This window comes from Perna viridis, chromosome 9 (genome assembly GCF_037379345.1).
Source record: "Perna viridis isolate PV_CMFRI_1.1 ecotype Kerala chromosome 9, ASM3737934v1, whole genome shotgun sequence".
In the NCBI taxonomy this organism is placed as follows: Eukaryota; Metazoa; Mollusca; class Bivalvia; order Mytilida; family Mytilidae; genus Perna; species Perna viridis.
In genome coordinates, this window is record NC_142453.1 from 36,637,694 (window position 1) to 36,661,528 (window position 23,835).

Sequence of the window (23,835 nt, forward strand, 5' to 3'; positions counted from 1 at the left end):
GGCCATGATGGACAGAGCTCAGTGTGTGCCCTCAAACTACCTAGATGTATTTATACCTCCACACTTGCACAATTGTCTACTCCTGTGTCGACTTTACTTGTGTCAGAATATTTCTTCAGCTATTCATAGTGCTAGTCTCACATTCTACATGTATGCAGGACGTCGCTGATGCTCTCTCCATATTGAAAGAAAATTAATATCATTTGTTTCCACTTAATTATACTCCTGCTTAACGAGTGGATAGTATCTCCTTGTTTCTCCGAATTTTGTCACAATTATCTTCATTCCCTATAGATGAATTGATTTAAAAATTAGTGTACAAATACATGTAGCTGGAGAATGCATTGTAAGCAATTTGATTGCTGTGTCTTATCAGTTTCCTGTATTAGTTTGTTACCATGACAACAATTTCTTGTTATTTTTATTTTTGATATTTGATAGGATAATGATGAATTGAAGAAAAAATTGAAACAGACAGAAACAGTTCAAGTTGGAGCTTCAGCTAAGTTATCAGAATCAGAGAGTAAGTGTATTATAATTCATAATTCATAAATTTATACAAGTAAATACTATTTTGTTGTCAACTTAGTTTCTGTTGATATTTATTTTTATTATATTATTATTCAGAAATACATGTAGTTCAGATAATATGTCAATTAATGAAAAAGAAGTTTTTTTGGTTTTTGCTGTGAAGATTTTTCTGACTCCATACTACTTACATATTGAGGGTTGTTATGTAAATATGAAATTTGATTTAATTGTTTGTAACAGAACAAGCCAAGGCATATGAAGAAAAGTTCAAAAAAATGAAAGATATATACCAGAAACTGAGGGAAGAACATGTCACTTTATTGAGAACAGTAAGGATTTATGTTTTATATTGATATTTATATGTAAGGCAAAAAAACAGAATTCATATTATTTTCAAAAGCATGAATAATTGAAAAATGTGGCAAATGTCGTTTTATTAACAACATTTTTTGATGAATTGAGTGCTAAGTATTAAATATTGACTGTAAATCTTGAAGTAAAAAGCAATGTATTGCTTAAAGATACGCTATTTGATAGTGCATCATGAGTGAAAATAGACTGGCTGGTTATTACTGTATGGAATGTTACTGTAACTGATAGTTTGAAATTATATGTGGTATGATTTATTGTAATGACCGGTTGCACTTTGAAATAAAAATATCTACCTATCTATCAATCTATCAATCTAGCTTTTTCCTAAGTTTTGATGATTAATCAACATTATTGTCTTTTTTATTGCAGAATGCAGATGTAACAAAGAAATTAGATGCAGAGAAAAGGTCTGTAGCAGAGAAAGAACAACTATTGAAGGTAAGAGTTCACTTATGTCCTGCGAAAGAAATGTAAGGGTGTACACATGTTAGGTCTGTGCTTTTATTCATTCATCTGTTCTTTAGTCTGACTTGGCTGCAGTTCATGTTCAATGATGATATTTATTCTCCAAAACTTGGTACATGTTTGAATCCCAATATGATATTTTGCTTGGTTCTGTCAGAAAAGTGCTGATCAGGACATCAGTTTTATGTCACCATATTTCATGTTTGTGAAATGATGATGTTTTTTAATGAAAATACATTGCATGTTTATCTAAGGAGACTTACATAAAGGTTATTCCATAAAAACGTGTGTCCTGTGGGGAAAATGTCCATGATATTTAGGAGTACCACCAACACATTAAAATGAATTTGCAATACATTTGTTCTATAAAGAAATTCTGAATTTTACGTCCCACCAACACATTTATTAATCAACAGCATCGTGCCCCTCCAATGCATTAATTAATCTACTGCATTTTACCCCACCCCTTAGCCATAAATACAAATAACTTTTTTGATACATTGTATGTATTATATGCAAAAAAGTTGCTGTCTAAACTTTACTACATTTTGTGAGAGACATAATTAATTTGGAATATTATTGTTAGAATAGCTTTTTAAATTATGTGGTTTATGAATTAAAATGTTGTTTGTTTTATAAATTATCATGATCCAACTGCATGTTTAGAATGTAATGCCTATATCTATGCTTGCAAAATAATGTTGATGTGCTGATTGTTAATATATGATACATTAGAAAATTTGATAAATACCATCAGAACTGATATCTTTGATGCTAATTATTTTTTTTTAATTCTGAGTAATGCATTTAGAGTAGCCAGCAAATGAAAATTTTATGTCCATTGAAAATCTTTGCTGGGATTCTTTGAGACAAGGCATGTATTTTGATAAAGAATGTTAAGAGATTGAAATTTGAAATTAACTACATGTTTAAATGAACTTTGCATGTTGCATGATTTAGGAATCCAAGTCTGAAATGGAAAGAATAGAACAAGAAAGAAAAGTCATCCAGGAAAGTCTTAAACAAAGTGCTGATGAGACTTCTTCACAGCTTGCTCTAACCATGGCAAAAAATACTGACTTACAAACTAATAAGGAGGTAGGTCAAACGTCAATTGGGGTTAAATTACTGAGCAGAAATACAGATACACAGACAAAGAAGGTAGTACATGTTGGTAAACCTCAATGGAGTTATGACATGGTGTATTGTTACTATGACAACCAAAAGAGAAATAGGTCACCATTATTAGGACAGATTAAATTACAGTGATATTGGCTCTGGCTTAAGTAAAGTGGAAGTCTGAGAGGATACTACACAGGCAAAATTGCAACATATGTTTTCATTTGTTTTAAAACATATAGAAACACATGTTTAGGATGTTCATGGTAAATATATGTTTTTCTTAATTTAATAATACTTGAAATAATTTGTTTTTTGAAAATCATATAAAAACCATACTCTTTTTATTTACGAAACCTTATTGAAAACAAAATTTCCATTTGATTTTTATGTACTTTTTTTCAGTAATTTTAAAATTTATATGTCAGAAACATTTGTTTTTCATATGTTTTTCATTGTAGTCCTACACATCTGAAAAAAAAAATATGTCAAACATGTTTTCCTTGTGTTTTCAAAAACATATGCAAAATGCATCTTGCAATTTTTTCTGTGTAGTAAGAAACAACTTGAAAGCAGGTAGTAGGTCAAAGGTTACTGTGTTTTAAATGAGAGATTGATAGAGGTAGGTAGGAAACAGAATGATTCCTGCATGATATCCTTTGCATGAAGGAATGTTCCTAGGAATGATGCATCAAGACATTTCTGATGTGCATGGAAATGGCTTTTAGACCTGTTAGAATGAAGGTAAATTAACACTATTGACTGTGGATATTACAGAATCCAGATTACGTGAAGAAAATGGAAGATCTTCATATTGAGGTACATATACTATTTATAATCACTAGGATACAGTAAATACCATGAAACTAATGGCTATAACATACTTTATCAAAGAAGATAAACTCTTATTAGTTTTAAAAGTACTATATAAAATATTAAGTTTTTCTAAACACATTTGCACATACTAACAGACAGAAATATAAAAACGATTGTGTTAATGCAAACTATTTTCCTTATATATTTTTACATTTGTTTGAAAACTAAAATTGAAAACGTTATAACACACAGTTACTGTATGTTTGGTTTGATAATAAGGGTTGATTTGAAATTTTTGTTGTTGGAAAGAAATCTTTTCAAGGTATACCATGATATTGATTACAGATTTTCAAAATATAGGTATCGCTACACATACATTGTATCACATCTTAATAGAGTATGTACATTTCATACCCATCAACTTGGAAAGATATTTTATAATATTAACAATGTGAAATATTCATTTAAGACAAATTTTGAAACATTTTGCAGCATTTGGAAAATCAAATTAAGATGTTAGAAGACACAAAATCTAGTCTAATGAACCAGTTACAAACAGCTGAGGATGAGGCAGCTAGCTTACAGAACCAAATAGAACAAATAGAGGAGGAGAAAAGATCACAGGAGAGTTCCATGACAGGCGAGATTAATGAGTTACAACAACAGCTTACATCATTGAAAATAGAGAAAGATACCCTGGATATGAATCTGAACCAACAGATTCAAGAACTAAAGGTAAATCCATGTAGGGGTGATGGTCTGAGTTAACATTTACTCCTCTTATAATTCTTACATTCTCCAACCCTTTGTAAGGATTTAAAAACAAGATTGAACAAAATTGGATAAAAGACCAGCTGGTTCAACTTCAGAATGTAGCTTAAATAACTCAATGTTTTTAATGTTTTAGGTAATGTTGGTTTTAGAATAAAAGATACATATGAAGGAAAAATTTTATGCTAAACAGACTTAACTTTTGTTATCTATGAATCAGTGTTTGAAGTGTTCATTGAAACATTGATGTGGAGAACAAAAATGTATTAAAAACTTTGTAAAATTGAGTGAAATGGCGAAAATTAGAGCATACAATATGCAATTTATTGTATAGTACCATAATACTCACATGTACCACATAAAGCAACTTGCAATGAATTCCTTTACTTTGCTATTGCAAATGTAGTATCACAAAAAAATTAAAAGGCTTTTTATACAATATCAGGGTGAATACATGTTCAAGCTTGTATAAAATAAAGTAATCCTCCAATGGTTATGTAATTATCTATTTCTAGGCGAAGTTGGATGACGAACTATCAGACAAAAAGTCTTTGGAGGAAAGTTTAAGACGAGAGATAGCCAACCTTCAGTCACAGCTGAACCAGTTACAGGCTGATAAACAAAACACGGAACAGAAACTCTCTAGTGATTTGGACTCATTGCATAAAAATCTTATAAGTAAGCACTTTCTGGGGTCCTTTTATTTTGTTTGATGAATATATGTATAGACCCATAGAGCCATTATTACATGTACATGTATGTGTCCAGTGACTTGTAGTAAATGATTGGTTTATCAGTTCATCCAACACCAATCAGCCATTTTCTAGACAATACATGTAATAAGTAGGGTTGTACCTGACAACAAGTTTTTAACACATATTAATGCTATTTACTGCATTTTAAAATGGCTAAGATGATTAATGCTATGATGTAGTAGTCAGTTAAGTAATAAATTAAAGATAAAAAGGAATGATAACGAGAAAATAGTCTAACTGGCTAATTTTCTTGGGATATTTATTAATGACGCTTTCATAAGCAAGAAAAAAACTGAGCAAGTTAGTGTTTATCACAAAACTAAAGAGCTGTGAAATTGACACCCTAAATGTGAAATTAAGTATCCAAGAAAATACATTGGTTGATACTACATGTATATGTACTTTGTGTACACACACTCACTAATAAATGATTTAGAAGATATTATATTATTATTTATACACGACATTTATCGGCGTTGTGTAACACTTTCAGGTACTACGATACAGGAAGGAAAAGCCATTATTAAAGATGCTTTGGATCAGTTTGAGAATCCTACACATATAGCTGTCAAATGTACTGCAGGTAAGAAATGTACATGTATAAGTTAATACATGTAGTTTTACACACCAGATTATTTCAGTTATAGAACAATGAAATATAAGGTAGGCTTATCACTAGTCCCCACCATTTTCCTTTGATCTACTTTGACTCGGAATTTCCCATCTCACTCATTCATATTTTTAAAGAGCAGTAAACAGTTTATGTATGTTTTTTTTTTCAACTCAAGGGTGTTTTTCATGGCCTTCTTGTTGGAGAAGTCTTAAATAATTTATAATTATCATAAGATATATATACTATTATGGTTATATTGATGAAATTTCAGCTTCATATTTCCAAACAATAATTTGTGGAAAAAGAGTTGACTGTTATAAAGGTTTTCCTTATCAGGTAATTTTTTTAAATTTTCTATGATTAATTTGGATTGAAGTTTGAATACCATATTTACATTTTATTGCAGAGTTCCTATTGTTACGAACTGAACCTGTTTTGGGAAGTTTAGAGAAATTGAAAGGGATGCAGGGAAAATACAATTGTGATAAAACAGGTGAGAGAAGGAAGAAATAGAATATGAAGATTGTGACATGTATCAATTAAAAGAATTTTTTATCTTCAGTGTCACCCCCATTAAGCCTATGCAGAGTTATTCTGGAGGCTGCATCATGTAAAGACATTGTATACTTTCATATTGTCAGTTTTGAATTTTTATACATATTTTCATATAGTCTTTATGCAACCACCATTTGAATTGTTCACTTTTCTACAGGCAGCCATTAAAAAGAGGGTAGAGCAAGATTGACGATGGAAGATTTTAATCTTTGTCGTATTAATTGTAATGTAACCAAGCATTGTAAAGTATAAAATTTATCACAGTAGGAGACTGTATTACAAAGACTAGTAGATTAAACTTATGTATTTAGTACATAGACACGAAAACTAATATTAAAAGTATTTAAGAGCTATTAACTGAAACATGCTTCTTTCCAAAATAAGAACTAAATATGTTTATATTTTTTAAATGCACAGAAGAATTTATAGTGTGAATTCCAATTAATTATCAGATTGTTTAGATGGTTTCAGTATTTATTGTAGAGTTGGCCAACCTTGTAAAATCCATCAGTGGTTTCTCTCACCAACTTGGTGATTGTGTCATCCATGGGATAGCTACAACTCATTCTGCCAATCTAGAGGCTGGAGAAGGTACTGTATACTCTTAAAATGGTAGTTTTATCTTAAATCACTGGTTTTGTAAACTTATTAACTAGAGTTTTAATTTAATTTTCCACTTAAGTTCAGGATTTTCTGCATTTATGAAACATTTTTGATGTATTATTCATTCATTGCCAAGGGTTTTTAGCTTCATGAAGTTAAAGATATTATTTCCTATTATGAATTTTAGATGAAATAATTTCAGTAGTTCGCATGATATTTTTCATTGTTACAGAGTTAGGCAGTGCTTGTAGAGCTGCAGGAGATAGTGGTATGAAAGTGTTAGATACTCTTGATCAAGGTAAGGGAAGTGGATGTGACTACTGACAAAGTTGCATTTCGTGAGAGGTTATTTTTTTTGCATGCTAATTTGTAAACTTCTAATGCATGTACAGCATAAAAAATGCCAAAGTAAAACAAAAAACGTTTAGATGTTCAACAGAAGGTTGATATTTAAATCTCCTTAAGAAAGCTGACAGTCTTACTGTTTTTACTCTGTTTTTTTCTTCTTCAGTCTTGTCCCATCTTATTGTCTAGGGTATATATTTTAAACTGCTTGATAAATCTGGACTTAACTTGACACTTGAAAACACTCTAAGATCAGTTTAACAAAGTCATATAAATTTTTGTGGGCCTAGTCACTCACAAACGCCGAAAGGATGTACATGTACATGTATATGCTAATTTTGTTGGTGAATTGAAGTATTGTGAGAAAATCTCTTCCAATGCTAAAAAAAATTCTTATCCATAAAAAAATGACACTAATTGTTGCAATCAAGCCTCAAATATACATTACCACAAGTTTACATTCTATCAGCAAAAAGACGTAACATATTGTAAACTTATGATAATGTTGTCATTTACAGTGACTTGACCAATCAGAGCTTCAGAAAACCATTATGTTAATTAGATGGTAGTTATCTTATCATATTGTTTATTTCTTCATTTTATTTGACTACTTTCAGGTGCTAATGTAGGAACAGATGTAGACCATGCTGTACAGTGTATCAAGAAAATGATAAGTTTAGCTGAAGACCTGGTTCCTAAGACAGTTGATTTTAAGGAGAAAGAAATAGGAGACCAGGTTGATAAAGAAATGGCATCTACAACATCAGCAATTGAGGAAGCTGCCAGGAGAATAGCTGTAAGTTGATAAGTTGATACACAATTACCTGAACAAAAATCTGAATTGTTCTGTGAGATATAGTATGTAACCTCTAAAGCAAATCCATGTCTAAACACTCCAGTATTGCATGTATACAATAGATTGACGTACAGAAAAATGTTACTTTTTCCAGAAATGGCAAAGTTTGATTTGTGTTCGTCTTATTTGTTATAGGTGGTTGCATGTAATTCAGCTTTTTAAGGAGAAAAAAACATGTAGGGACTTACATTTGTCATTATTGAAAATTTAGAATTTCTTCTCACTCATTAAGCAAATGCATCCTCTTTTTACATTTTGGACTTTGATCCACTTGTAAAAAGATTTTTTTTCACTCCTGGAAGAAATTCCAGATTTGATAGGGATGAGTAAAATAAAAACAGATATGATGAAAAGCATCAAATGCACCAGTGTATGACATTAATACATAGAATTATCACCTGATACCTCCATGCCTTCATACTTGTCACAAAGTTTCAATCTGTATAAAAAAGTTTTTTTTTATTTAACAGGAAATGTTGGAGAAGACTAGAGATGAAACAACGGGAATAGAATTGAAGGTTAATGAGAGTATCCTGGACTCCTGTACCAGTCTGATGCATGTAAGCTGTCTTTATCATTCATAAACCTGAATTATGGGTGGTTTTAAGCCGAATTCATTTTTTTTTTTATTTTCAAATCAGTTTTACTGTTACAGTTCTTTTCCTTTACATTCACTTCCAGTTTGATCAATTTCCTTGTTTTTGTTGGTCTTGTAAAATCTGGTCTGTAATTACATTTATATGTGCAAATTAAAATTAGAAATACTGAATAGTTAGACTTAGGGTCATAGAAAATTATTTTTTGGACTTGTCAAATTCAATTGAACTATACCTTTGTAACTGTCATTTGAACATTTCTTGACAATTATTTCAGACTATAGGAATAGAATATGGTTGTATCACTGTTCATTTGAAAGAATAAAGAGATGCACAATTTGAAAGAATCGTAAATCATTTGAATCACATTTCAACTATATGTACTTCTGTATCAAGTTGAGAATAAATGCCTTATTATTCCTGTACTCAACGAGCTGGTGGTATATTCGATTCACCTTGTCAGTCCATATGTCAGTATAAATTTCTTCACCATTTTCTCTGCTCCAAATGGATGGATTAATTCAAATTTGATATGCTGCTTCATGTAATTTGACATTCATTATAAGCAACTATGGATGGTTGTGATCTGTCAGACTTAACAATTTTTCATTATATGGAATGATAGTGAAATTGTATCACAAAAATCTTGGCTTCCATAGGATGGATTGATTTCAAATTTGGTGTGTGATTTCTTGTAACGTTCATTTCCCTGTACGAGGGGGCGTATCCTTACCTTAACAATGTGTACAACTTCACGTTCATTTCCCTGTACGAGAGGGGGTATCCTTACCATAACAATGTGTACAACTTCACATTCATTTCCCTGTACGAGAGGGGGTATCCTTACCTTAACAATGTGTACAACTTCACGTTCATTTCCTTGTACGAGAAGGGGTATCCTTACCATAACAATGTGTACAACTTCACGTTCATTTCCCTGTACGAGAGGGGGTATCCTTACCATAACAATGTGTACAACTTCACGTTCATTTCCCTATACGAGAGGGGGTATCCTTACCATAACAATGTGTACAACTTCACGTTCATTTCCCTGTACGAGAGGGCATATCCTTACCAGAACAATGTGTACAACTTCACGTTCATTTCCCTGTACGAGAGGGGGTATCCTTACCATAACAATGTGTTCAACTTCAGGTTCATTTCCCTGTACGAGAGGGGGTATCCTTACCATAACAATGTGTACAACTTCACGTTCATTTCCCTATACGAGAGGGGGTATCCCTACCATAACAATGTGTACAACTTCACATTCATTTCCCTCTACGAGAGGGGGTATCCTTACCATAACAATGTGTACAACTTCACGTTCATTTCCCTGTACTAGAGGGGGTATCCTTACCATAACAATGTGTACAACTTCACGTTCATTTCCCTATACGAGAGGGGGTATCCTTACCATAACAATGTGTACAACTTCACGTTCAATTCCCTGTACGAGAGGGGGTATCCTTACCATAACAATGTGTGCAACTTCACGATCAAACAGATGTAGTTATGAATTACATGTAATGTATATCTTAAAGCAACTAAATTCCCACATTAATACCCCTATATGTAGAAATATGATTATTATTGCAGGCTATAAGAATACTGATAGAAAGATCCAGAGATTTACAGAAGGAAATTGTGGCTCAGGGAAGGGTTAGTATGCTTTTTTATGTCTTTTAAGGCATTTGGGATGCCTTTATTCTTCTCTGCATATATGTTCATTCACAAATAAGAGTTACTGAAATAAGTTTTTTGATAAAGACATCATCAAATTTACTGCTGAAGATGAAACTGATATATTATGTTAAAAGAATGCAGAACCTCTGCCAATTTTTTTTACTTCAAATGTAAATTTTTTCAATAAAGACTACTGTACTTTTTTACATTTCAAATTAATGATTTTTTTTTATGATGAACTTACAGCCTTTCAGTATTGCCACCTCTTATGAATTATTTTAAAACGTTTTAATGTATGTAAAAATCTGGAAAAATGTTGTCTTCCTGAAATTAACCTTACATTTTATATCCACTTGATTTAAAAAAGAAAAGTAAATAACTCTGTAGGATTGGTTTCTCTTACATAGAGATGAAATGTAATACAGCACACCCATTACATCAGAAGTTATAACTTGACACGGATTGTCAATTTATGCAAATCTGTATCAGCCTTGATGTAACTGTTTGCTACAATGTCATGTGTTTTTTATCATGTAATTGGCTACAATGTCATATATTTTTTGTCATGTAGGGAACATCAACGGAAAAAGAATTCTATAAGAAGAACCACAGATGGACAGAGGGACTCATTTCTGCTGCTAAAGCTGTAGGATGGGGTGCTACTGCATTGATGTATGTACACTGTTTTACTTTAAATAAAGGAATTGTTGAAGTTCTATTATTGAAACAAGTTAAGTAATCTATGCTATGCTTTGCTCATTGGCTCAAATTGACTTGGTTTACAAAGGTTGTATTTTAATTGTAAAGTACATACTTAATAAAAAATGAAAATTTGACATGCTAAAACTTTACCAAATATATCATGTATATTGTATCGAGCCTGATTACACAGTTGTACCAGGAGAAGGATTCTTTAAAAGCAATTAAGTACCAGTCATTGTAAAATTCAGACACTGTCTATAGTAGAGGTGATTCATAGTGTAGAAATACCTACCAAAACAAACAATGCTTTTTTGGTCTACTTTTATGTAAAAATAGCCCTTTCTGTGTACAGATCTGTATTTTTTCGAAGCCCTTACACATTAAATCTCCCATTCAAATCAACCAAATCAAACCCATTCAATAATGTTTACTATTGCTAAGTGCACCAAATCAAACCCATTCAATAATGTTTGCTATTGCTAAGTGCACCAAATCAAACCCATTCAATAATGTTTACTATTGCTAAGTGCCAATTTTGTTCTCAATGTATATAATTTTTATCTCGAACTGTTTCTGAATTAGAAATAAATGCAAATTAGGTTGGTTTTTGACATGCATGATTCACCTCCTGACTGGTGTTTGTAAAGACATAAATGATATTTCAAACAATAAGAAAATTATGAGACAATGGGAATGGATGAGCTTTATTAACTAAATTAAAATTTGGCCTAAATTTCTTTTTGCAAAAAGGATGGAATTTGAACTGTTACTTAATGTAACATGTTGTGGTCAGATTGAGTCATTTTAACCCATATTTCCATTTATCTGCATCACAGGGAGGCAGCTGACAAGGTTGTAAGGGGAGAAGGAAAGTTTGAAGAACTGATTGTGTGTTCTAATGAGATTGCTGCTAGTACTGCTCAGCTGGTTGTGGCCTCAAAGGTCAAGGCTGACCGGAGGAGTAAAAAATTAACATTGTTATCTGAAGCTTCTAAAGGTGTGACACAGAGTACAGGAAAAGTCGTTGGGTCGGCCAGGGAAGGATCACAGATTATTGAAGAACAAGGTACCTTATTATACACAACATGTATTTATGATGACAAATTATTACATTTAATATTTTTCACTTCCTATGCAGTGATTTGCAGTACTGTAAGGTCATAGGTCATTTGTTTAATGGAATATTTAATCAGAATTGTCTTTACATAATTCCAAAAAGGGTTCTGTCTTCAAGATTTTTTTTTTCAAAATACTGGTCATGGATACATGTATTTAGAAATTTGGAATTCTAGCTAATATTCATCTGTGGGATGTGATACATGTAACTATTTCCCACAGGTCATTCTAAGAAGGTAATCTCAGATTAAAGGACATAGATGTATAAATAAAAGTATAATACATATGTACAATTATATTATGATATTATTATTGTATTTTACAGGAACGGAATTATTCCGTAAGGATTTGGTATTCATTATTTGCTTTTGATAAAATATTGCTTGATATTTCAGTTTATTGATTTTAAACTTTGAAGACAGTTTTCCAACTAAGGCCATCAGTATTCAAATTTCCTGTTTTTTATTTGTTTAAACTTCATCTGTTTCTTCAGCATGAATTGAAATTTTCTTTGACTTCCATTCAAATCTCTTTTTGTTTTGTTTTTTTTCCCCACTTTTAACTTTCATTCAGTTAGGGATTTCTGCTTAATTATTATTGATGTGGTGGGCGTATAAAAGTAAATTCTGTTATCATACAAAGTGAACAATGGTGTATAAAAAATATTAAGAAAACAATAAGTCTTTGAACTAAAGATATGGAAGTGGATGAACTTCTATTAACTTCATTAAAATTTCACCAAATGGTTTTTTGCAAAAAGGGTGGAATTTTAACTTGCTAACACAGGGAAGTAATTTAATAAGCAAGTTAAACAGGATTGTGATATGAAAAAATAATAAAAGATGGAATGAATTGCATGTACATGGAAATTATTTCAGTCTTTCAAAAGAATTGTCCATATTTAGCCACCAGAGTTTTTGTAATTGAATTTGTTTAATTTTGCAGGTCTCATGGATTTCTCTAAGCTGTCATTGATGCAGTCAAAAAAATATGAAATGCAGTCACAGGTATGTCTAAAGATAGTGTATTTTCTTTGAGAACCGAATTTGTAACTATTGTTTTTCAATATCAATCAATATTATAGAACATATGCATTATTAGCATAACTTAAAGTCTTTGCCATTGTATGACCTTTACAAATGGAAATCAAGGTCATTTCAACAAGTTCTCATTTTGATAGCCATGTGAGCATCATTATACTCTCAACTTTGAGTGGGTGGTGTAAAGTTATTTGGATGTCCATCCTTCCCTCTGTGCTTCTTTCTTCCATATTCCAGAGGGGTACCCATCTCTAATTTGGTATTCTTTTTACACCACTTAATGGAATTTAATGAAACTTTCACGAATTTTTCATTACATATTCCCATTATGAACCTCCTATGTAGATTTTCATCCAAATCAATCTTAAGGTCATAAGGTGCATGTTATCAAATGGGGGATTAGGGGCATCAAATTAGTTCAACCAATTATCACAGTTTTTTAGTTCAGATTTGAGTTTATCTGTACAAGAATCAATATATGTATATGCAAATTCCAATGATTATTTACAGGTTCGTGTCTTAGAGTTGGAGAAAGAACTTGAGACGGAGAGAGTGAAGTTGGGAGAACTTAGAAAGAAGCACTACCAGCTGGCTGGAGCAAGCGAGGGTTGGGAGGAAGATCAGGTAAAATGAATGGGGGATTAAAATTGGATATGGGAGGATAAAAAAATAGGGTTAAATTTGGAACCACAATGAGTAAGAAAGTGTTAAGAGGTCCAAGGAAAATAATTAGAATATATTTTTAGGCACATAAGAAATGTTAAGGTGGTCACAGAGAAAGCCTGACTATCAGCTGACTATTGATAGCAAGGGTTGTGATGTATACCAGATTATAAAGTTAAAAACATGTTTGATTAGGGTATAAGGTTATGGTGAAATGTTATTTATACTTAATACATTTACTTCTAAAATGGAGAAAATAAGATAAAATCAGTGAAGCTTTTGATCAGATTTAAGTGTAAAGAGATTGGATCTGGCTGAACCAATGGGAAAATAAGGCTAGGTAATACAGGAAGGGAACTTATGGTAGTGGGGGGGGCATATTAGTGTTGCATTCCCACTTTCACTGATAATGGTAACACATTAGAGTTTTATTTAACTCAAAATCATTCTGATAACCCTGATTTGTGTGTTGTAACTACAGGAATTTGATGACACAGATTCACCACGGCAACCAGTGAGTCATTGCACCATTGGTATTCATGGTTACGTAAACTTGTTTGTCATGAATTGCCATGGATACCATGTTGATCACCACCAACTACTAATCATATAATGTTACAATACTCATGTCACTATCAGTGTTGTGCTTATACTGTAAAAGTATTAATTTTCATGGTGCACTAATTTTAGCTTTTTTCAGTGGACAGAAAAGAGTCATAAATAGTACCTGCGAAATTGATATTTATAACTATATAACGCTCTTCATTTTTTGATACTGCGAAAATTGATACAAATGGAAGTAAATATGTTTACTTGACCGAATCAGCGAAAATCTGTGAAGATTAATATATTTACAGTATTGTCTGGTATTGCATTGTTCCATTACTTATTCTTCAGAGTAAAAGAATCTTAAGTACCATTCTGTGTAAGAATCGGGCATTGGGTGGCACATCATTTTCCTCATTTTGGTCTTTTTGTCTTCAGGTGTATTCAATACATCTAGAAAAACAACCAAAAAGCTATGAAAGTTATCCTAAAGATAATTTGTGTCTGCTTATATAGGGTAAAAGTGTGAAAAAAAATTTCACACAAGTTTTCTTTAGTGCAATTCTCCTAAATTTGACCTATCAGTATCTTAAAAAATCAAGTTGTTCAAATTCTTTGATGGTTATTAGGTCTTTGTTACCTGTTTTCATGTTCAGGCTATTAACATGGATTTTGACAGATTTGAATTGTCCATTGTTGACGCTTCTTTTTTGACATAGTTATTGTAATATGTATAAATACTGAATTTGAATTACAATTAAATTTTGTGTTTTAATATCTGATGGTTCTTATATGGATTGAAATTCTGTAAATTATTAAATAGGACGAACAGTAAAACATGTGATCTTAGTATAGCTTAGATACAAAGCTCCAAGGCAAAACTAGGTTTCTTCATAGTATCATGACATCAAACTAATCCACAAAACTTTCTATTGAGAAAGATATTTATAAATAGGATAATAGACATATTGCACATGAATTGTTCAGCTTACTAAAACAAATCAAAATGTTTTCATAGTACATAGCTTTGTACATAAATTGTATACAAACTTATTCAAATGATTATAACCTATTTAAAACAGATCATATGGACAATGCAATATAGATATATGACTAATATACAAATGCAGCCTAATTTGTAGATGATATAGCTAGTATATAGAGTGCTTTACAGATCTTAAAATAAGTTTTCTAGTAAACATGATAGATTTCTTTTTAATTAAGGCTTTTTTTCATTTTTAACATCACCTTCTTGAAAGTAGATTTTGGGATTAGCACACATTTATGCAGAAAAAATGCTTAATTGAAAAATTTAAAAACTACATGTACTTTCGAGAGTGAGTATAATGTCTGTGTATTCCGTAAAGGTTATTAATACTAATCAAATTTTCTATTGTGGTTGTACCAACAGCAACAATTATCAGTCAATTAGCTACAACTCATTGGTTATTCGTATTGAAATAGTTGTGACTATTTAATCATTATAACTCATATATTCTTGAATATTAAACTGTTGTTGCCAATAACTCATAGCCAAATAATCTTGAATTCTGAATTATTATACCCCTGCAAACAAAGTTGTGGAGGGGGTATAGGAATCACCCCTTCGGTTTTTGTGCCTGTCCGTCTGTCCATATTTCATGTGAGTGCAATGTCTCCTAATCGGCTCTAGGGATTTTGATGAAATTTTATAGGAAGGTTGGGTATTATATTAGGATGTGCATTAAGGAATTAGTGTTTAAGTTCTTCAGAAGGAGTCAATCCAAATTAAGGGTTTGAAACGTTAAAACCTCGTAAGCGCAACTCCTCTTAACCACTCAAGGGATTTTGATGAAATTTTATAGGAAGGCTAGATATTATATGTGCATGGAGGACTCCAAAAGGAGGTAATCTAAATTGAGGGCTTTACATGGTAAAACCTTCCAAGTACGACTCCTTCTAGACTGCTCTAGGGATTATAATGACATTTTAAAGCAAGGTTGGGCATCATATGTATATGTGCATGAAGGGATATAATTACTGTTGGATGACAGCTAATCCAACAAGTGTTTTATATTTTAGTCCATTTGAAGCCGAAAAGGAGGGGGGGGTATTCTCAGTTCTCTTTGTGAGCTTGCTCACGGTATTTCTAGTAAATACTGGAGACGGTGTTCATAGTTATAAAGCCATGCAATATGAACTGTTTACAGTTTTAACATAAAAATTATTCAATTGTTGATACTCAAATAATCATTACTCATGAGTTGTACAAGACATTTGAATGTCTACTACATGTTGTCTGCATAACAATTTCCATAGATGTATATGATTATGTTGTGTACGTCATGTATAGTAAACATACTTGTAATACCACTAAAATAAATACCTTTGAATTTGCTTACTTGACAGAACAATAGTCATTACCTTTACAGAACAATAGTCATTACCTTTACAGAACTTGTTTTCTTTGTTCTGATTCTTCATTTGCATGATTGAAGTAAAATATGTTTGGATTCTGTGATTTCTATTGTTGTCAGCTGGCCAAAAGACTGAAATTTGTTTCTGTTTATTGTTGCGGACTTCTTATATCAATTTCTTAAGTTTGGTGAAAAGGACCTTAAAATAGTACAAATTCAATGTCAAGGTTATATAGGTTTCATGTTTGAATGTTCTGATACATGTATTAAGTTTTATTCAAAATTGTTTTGAAGAAAGGTATTTTTTCTCATTTGCTACACGTAAAGACTAGAACTTTTCATATTGAATATTTCTTGGTTATTTTTTTAAGGATTCCCCACTGGATTTTCCTCCTCCGCCATGGGAGCAAGGTTCATTTATGTAATAGGTAGTATGGACTAGTCCATTATTGTATGGGTAAGACAGGCATGCCCAATTTTGGTTTAATATTGCTGCCCTTATATTGCTATTAACAATGCATTTCAGTACTTTTTGCAGGGAAATAACACCAATTTAGAATTTTTGAAGGCATGATGTCTGGGGTAAAAATAAGACAATTTGTCTAACTGGTCATGTAGGCAAGTTTGGCAGATATGACATGGCATGGAGTGAAGTTTATTTGCTCTAATGACTTGTTTAAGACAGGAAAAAACATCCAAAATTAGGTGGCCCAGCAGGCACGCTGACTTTAACATATCTGTCATGAAATTTGCCTGCCATGGACCAGCAGGAGAGTGCTTATTTTGACCCCTGTGATGTGCAGTTACTCTGGCATGATTGTATTCAAAGAATAGGTTCCCTTTAAAAAGTGTATTCTGATAATTTAAGTTAATCTTCCCTTACCCCACAAGTTTTAGTCTTTAGATTTAGCTTCTGTTTTGAGTTGAAAAATACATTGTGGCTATGTAATGACCTGTCTTTATTTTTAGTGGAAGAGGGGGTTTGCTTGTAGTTACTTTATTTTCATCATGATTGCTTTTTTGTTTTGAGCTATTTTTAGTTTTTTACTTAAAATAGAAGTAGTTGTGTTTACTGAGCATGGAAACATTTTGTTGTACATGTTTTTGCCATGTTTCTTTCTTCAGTTAATTTTGTTGATATTTAAAGAACATGGTTGTGTTTTATTACTTCTCAGTTGGTTTTTGTTCAGTAAATGATTTTTACAGATTTACTTACTGCCCTGCCAAAAAAAATTATGGTATACATTTCATTAGAATGATTTATACCTGTTCAGGAAGGTGCGATGTGAAGAACTCCTTGGTGAAGTTGATGAAGGATGCTGATTTAAAAAAAAAAAAAATTCAAAATTTGGTTTACCTGTGTTTGGTTTCATAAAACTCTCAAATTGAGATTTTCCTCAAATCCTTCCTCAGCTCAAATTTTGACCAATCAGATGGCTTGAAATTGAAGACTTGAGGAAAAACTCGAGGATTTTAGGAAAATCTCAATTTGAGATTTTCTTATTAAACTGGGTCCGGTACACATTTTTACATTTTCATCATTTACCGGTAGTCATCCTTTTGTAACTGTGTTGTTTTGTTTTTTTCCTTGCCATAACAAAAAATTTGGGGATAGGAATTAGAGTTCATGCATCAATCTCTCCATCCAGCATAAACTCACTATAGGCCTTTTATGTAACTGAGACACAGAACAGTATAACAACCTTGTTCTTAACTGTATAACAGTATGTGATAGTTCTTTTGTTGTTGATCACACTTTATTTATGACATTCTATATTTTCAGACAAAGAAGTAAAGAGATGTTTGTTGTTTAGCACTGTAAAAATCAGCTTCATCACCAAGCTAGCTAAATGTTGTGTCCTGTCACAAGTTCGGAGAACTAAAACGGGTTCCAGTTGCTTTGGTGACCAGTACAGTTGCTATGGAAACCATGAACATATCAAATGTTTGATATTGTTGTCGATATTGTGGACCAAAATTTTGTGAATTTTTTTTTCAGTAGATCATGCTACTGCAGGTCCAGTGTGGACCATAAAATTGCTTTTTGTTTTTCAACCTCCATATAGTGGTGATGGTAACAGTAAATCATGGCTCTTACACAGGTTTTTGAACATCTTTCTTCTATGTTAGGATCAGTCTGTAAGTCTTAAAATTTGTGTCATTGCCCAATCACGAACAAAATCAAGAGAAACTCAGTCTTGCTTTTAAAACTCAAAGCATGATTCCAAAAAATTGATTACCCAATATGGTCTCTGAAAAAATGCTCTAAGGGCCTTTATGAATTCTTATGATGGGTAAAGACACATTTCTGCTCTAGATTGATCCATTCTAAACCTGTTATGATCCTGCACTGAGTGATAATGTTTTTAATGGTTTTCTTAGTGTGCCAAATCCAAAAGCTGGTTCCTGGTATATTGGTTCGTTTCTTCCTAGCTCTCTTTTGTAAATGCTAGATTTTATGTGGAAATTTATGAAATGTTTTGTTGTGTGTATTTAGAATAAATTGTAATGAAGATGTTTTTGATATTGATGAATAATTTATGAAGACATTATGTAAATTCTTCTTATAACTTATATTGATTAATTTTAAGCACTGCAAAGTGGCAAATTGTAACTGGTGATCAGTCAGTAGATTTTGGATCCTATTGCAGAAAATACATCATGTACATGTAATATGATTTCATATTGTTTTCATACAGAAATTTCCTTCAACTGAAAGATTAAAAATTAAATTACATTGTTTTTCTGACATAAGAAGGTTACTTAGAGACAGTTCTGGGGTCATTTAGAGCAAAATGACAAGTGTGAATTCATGTACTGTATCATGTGTATAACAGGGAACTTTCTCTGTGAATCGGGGGAATTCATTTTTTTGCAATTTATATATTCTGTGCCCATAGGTAAAGTCTACAAGTGATAACTGTGAAATATTTGGCCTAAAATTGGGGTAGCTTTTAATTTTGCGATTAGCTGAATCTTACGAAAATTATAACCTCTTGAAAATTTCCCACTATAAGCAGTGATAGGGAAAGACAGGGGTCATGGGCCATATGCCTATTGAAGCTGAAAATGGCCCATTAAAGTTACAGGATTTTACTAAGAATGGTAATAAATGCTGAAAATGGCCCATTTGAAAATAATTCCTTCCGGACCACTGTTACAAGGTATAATTAACTGCCTTCTTTTGATAGTTAAGTCCATAGTTAATTGGGCAGTGTTGTACAAAAACAAAAAAAAAGATATATCCATTTAATCATTGTTACATGTGAATGATTTGTTATGAGTTATGAATGATATTATTTTTATTTGTTATGTTACTATTTTTAATCAGCATGTTATTTATTTCATTGTTATAATCATCAAATGATGTTTTATTTCTGTATAAAATGGATTAATAGTTTGTTTGAATTGATACCAATATTAAAGGAGTTTTATGGGGTTAATTCTTCCCAAACTACCTTGTACATGTGTGTCATAGAATGTAGAAAAGCAGCATATGCCCTTAAGTCTGTCTCTAGATAATAATTGGTCTTTTTACCCTCTGTGGTGTGTGTGTGTGTTATCTGCAGTACCCCCTATAAATCAAGTTCATGGTTTTTACTTTGATAAAGAGAACATTTTGTAAAGAAAGATTTTAAGATAATTACAGTGTGTGGTGTCATTATTTTTTTTGTATATGAATTTTTTATAGTGTCTTACCTTGGTATAGTTCGGTCACAATTCTAGACATGACCAGCATTAATATGTACTGTTAAATGCACTTATTTTATATATATCTTGTAAGCTTATGGTTTTTAAAAAAAATTTATCTTTTTCACACGTTGATTAGAGTATTAGTATGACACATGAAATAAAATAAATTTTCTGATTTGTCCGTACTACTGTGCTTTATATTATTATTTGGGTAGTATATATTGAATCGATGTTTGAAATACCTGTTATAAGAACTTCTTGTTTGTTTCATTTCTCCGTAACTGCTCGAGTGGTTGTCTTATGAACATCCTCTCTCACTTCATTTGATTACATTCAGCTAGTGGCTACATCTGTTACTGTTTGAGTGTGTGTCTAATGGACACCCCCCTTTTATTTTTATTCGACTAGTGACACTGCTGTGGAACTCAAACCACCATACTTTATTATGTTTCTATATTATTGTCTATTTCGACTTCAAAAGTGCTATAAATGTTTGGTGTAATTCAATTCTAGTCATAACTTAAACTGTGCATTATTTTAAACTGGCTTTCTTCAGTGTTTTGTAGATGTTTTTTTTTCATTTCCTTTCCAATAAGAATCTCAAACATTTACATGAGGCATTATTGCTACTTTCACTTTGATAACCAATAGTTATGTTAAATTTCCTTCTTTAAACAAAATTTTATTCACTTTTTTTTAAGGAGATAAGCAGTTGTACAGCTGATATTATTAAAAATGTGATGACCTTACTGAAGTGTACTCCTTGACAAAGGCATTCATTGATTTTTTTTTGTATTTGATTATTATCAGTCACCCTAAATGGCCTCATCCTTGACTTGTTAACATTGTGTTTATAACCTTGTATGTATTTATTATTTTGACCAGGTTAAAGATACATGATATATCTGTTTGTAGTTTAAGGCACTTGATTTGTGAAACAGTTGCTCATATTTAATGTAAATGTGTGTATTAACTTTTGGTCTGACAGCCAGGCTTTAATGGTTTTAAATTCAGAGATGATTTTTACAAAGTAAAAGTGGGAATTAGGAAGATCTGAAGTAAATAATAGTAAAATAGAAACAATGGTATTTTTTTTTTCACTTGAAACCTAAATGGAAGAAAATCATGTTTGGAAATTATGAATTGAAAGTGATTGATTCACGAAATTTTAAAACAGTTTAATCTTTAAAAGAAATCAGTCTTAATCATTTTTCATGATCATACAGATGTCGTTCATGTTAAAGGTTTTGTGCTGTGTTTAGTTGATTAATACTCACTATTGGTTATATTGTCTGTCTAATTTACAAACACAATGTTTTTGTTGAACTCTTAACATCACCATTTATGAATAGATAAGTACTGTGACAGTGTTGCCTTAAATTTGCAAAAAAAAAAAGTTTTTTTTTCTCAATAATACAAAACATCAAGGGCAAAAATGTACATATAGCTTTGAAATGCAGATATTGTGTATTGAAGAGGTGTGAAATGTTCACTTACAAGTTATAGATTATGTTATATATTATTATATTCATATACTGAGGTTCAGCCATTTTTATTTTCTGTGTTTGGCTAATGCATTGTCTCATTGGTCTGTGTCATCCATATATACCATTCAATTTAATCCTTTTGTTGTGACTTACATTTCTAGTGACACGTTATTTAGTCGTATGACACACCTGAATTTATGATAAAGAATTCCAGTTTATAGTACAATCTATCTTACCTCCAATGTAAGCCCTATATCTGCAGGGCATCTTGTGATTTCTGAGCCCTGTGACTACAGGGCATCTTGTGATTTCTGAGCCCTGTGACTACAGGGCATCTTATGATTTCAGAGCCTTGAAATCTTACTTGGCATCTTGTGATTTTTTTTTCTATCTCCTCTTCAATTTAGCAGCAGAATTTGTGCACACAGGTAAACATTGTCAATTTTGATTTATGTTACATGTTAATAATTAGAACCAAGATGTAAACAATTTTCTCTGACATAAAACAGCTGATATAGAATAAAGTTATTAAAATATTGGTATGTTTTATTTTGTCTTTTGTAATACAGCATTAGCCAACAGTCAAAGATTGGTAATACTCAATTAACCTTCAAGACTACAGAATCAATCAAAGTGTTGATAGCACTGGTGGTTTTGGATTATTGTGAAAATTGTAGCATGAACAAAATTTCAAAGATATTATGATGTTAAATAAAATTGTAATCATACATTGCATGTAAAATACTATAAAGAACTGTCCTTTTTTAATATGTAGAAACTGAAAGTCAATCTATACTACTGATCCAACTTCACACACATTTACATTTTTTTTTCCACTTCACCTTTTTCCCCAATTTCAATTCTATCTAAGTGATAATGTGCATTTACATTCAAAAGCTGTGTTTACAGAGTATTTATCCATCTTAAGAAAATAATTTTCTTAACACAAGATTTTCATAATCGAGGCATTTTAATCAATTTGATTTTTCCCGCCAATTTTACTTGGTTAAATTACTGCTCGTCACTTCTTATTTATTAATGGGAAAATATTAGTGATAGGATGGAGAATTTGACTTATAAGTGTTTTAAAATGAAGATATTAAACACATTTTATCCTTCCAGACACATTACTGCAAAAAATAAATTCCCTAAATGTAAATTTATTACTAAATATCTTTCAAGGTCAAATAGGAGTCCCTCAAATCTTTGAGTTGATATGAAGACTAAATCTTAATTTTATTTACATAAATAACAGAATATTATTGAGCAGATAAATTGCAAGAAACATATTTACTTGTTATAAAAGAGGTATTGAATGATATAAAAGGAATTACATTTGGACTATATTTTTGTGTAGTGATCAGAAATAGTAGGGAAGTTCCAGTGATAGACCAGTGATATTTGTTATTTTGAAGGATTCAAAAACCAAAAAAGTACACATTGAATGTTATTGTTTGCTGAGCCCTTGTATGAAAATTTCTACAACATAACTGAGTGATCATTATGAATTTTAATGAAACTTCCTCACAATAGATTTTTTTAACTATTGGTATGTTGTGTTTTGTAATACAGCGTTAGTCAACAGCCAAAGATTGGTAATAATCAATCACAGAATTTAAAGTGTACACATTGAATGCTATTGTTTGCTGAACCCTTCAATGAAAATATCTATAACATAATTGAGTGCTCATGATAAGTTTTGATGAAATTTCCTCAACTGATTTTTTTAACTATTGGTAATCGGAGTAAACAAGTTAAGTCAAATTAAAAGAGTGTATGTACAATAGCACTGCTTAATTATCACTTCCTAAATGTTTAAATAAAAATAAAATTTGAAAGGAATTGGAAAGAAAACTAAAGGACTATGACTGCAACATTTTCCTAAAAGGTTGAAATAAGTACCAAAGAATCATTCCCTGATGAATTTTTAACAATAATACATTGATAAAGAGGAGTTGGGGATATTAAATACATACTTGTACTACATATATCAATACAAGTCACTGGCTAAGTCCTTGTTACACTGATAACAACCACAATATCATTTGGATAAAATAACTTCCTAATAACTTCTTAGAATTCAATCATATAGAAAATGGTAACCTCTAC

The 23,835-nt window shown here is 31.4% G+C and overlaps 1 protein-coding gene across 15 annotated transcripts in view; it reads left to right on the forward strand.

The window, feature by feature from the left end:
• Window positions 1-22,264, forward strand: part of LOC148608212 (huntingtin-interacting protein 1-like) — a 42,394-nt gene extending 20,130 nt beyond the window's left edge. For 3 of the 15 annotated variants that reach the window (XM_088547056.1, XM_088547060.1, XM_088547070.1), the window contains 21 exons: window positions 442-523; window positions 772-860; window positions 1,273-1,341; window positions 2,329-2,466; window positions 3,796-4,038; window positions 4,590-4,752; window positions 5,323-5,412; window positions 5,849-5,935; window positions 6,481-6,588; window positions 6,833-6,898; window positions 7,563-7,741; window positions 8,272-8,361; window positions 9,997-10,059; window positions 10,655-10,755; window positions 11,622-11,851; window positions 12,227-12,241; window positions 12,847-12,908; window positions 13,452-13,565; window positions 14,086-14,118; window positions 16,918-17,003; window positions 18,330-18,468. In XM_088547056.1, coding sequence (XP_088403182.1) covers window positions 442-523; window positions 772-860; window positions 1,273-1,341; window positions 2,329-2,466; window positions 3,796-4,038; window positions 4,590-4,752; window positions 5,323-5,412; window positions 5,849-5,935; window positions 6,481-6,588; window positions 6,833-6,898; window positions 7,563-7,741; window positions 8,272-8,361; window positions 9,997-10,059; window positions 10,655-10,755; window positions 11,622-11,851; window positions 12,227-12,241; window positions 12,847-12,908; window positions 13,452-13,565; window positions 14,086-14,118; window positions 16,918-16,971 — 2,076 coding nt within the window. In that variant the 3' untranslated portion in view covers window positions 16,972-17,003; window positions 18,330-18,468. Of the gene's footprint in view, window positions 1-441; window positions 524-771; window positions 861-1,272; window positions 1,342-2,328; window positions 2,467-3,264; window positions 3,307-3,795; window positions 4,039-4,589; window positions 4,753-5,322; window positions 5,413-5,848; window positions 5,936-6,480; window positions 6,589-6,832; window positions 6,899-7,562; window positions 7,742-8,271; window positions 8,362-9,996; window positions 10,060-10,654; window positions 10,756-11,621; window positions 11,852-12,226; window positions 12,242-12,846; window positions 12,909-13,451; window positions 13,566-14,085; window positions 14,119-16,917; window positions 17,004-18,329 lie in introns of all 15 variants that reach the window. The other 12 variants (XM_088547059.1, XM_088547071.1, XM_088547068.1 and 9 more) reach the window with 11 other exon arrangements.
• The last annotated feature ends 1,571 nt before the right edge of the window (window positions 22,265-23,835 follow it).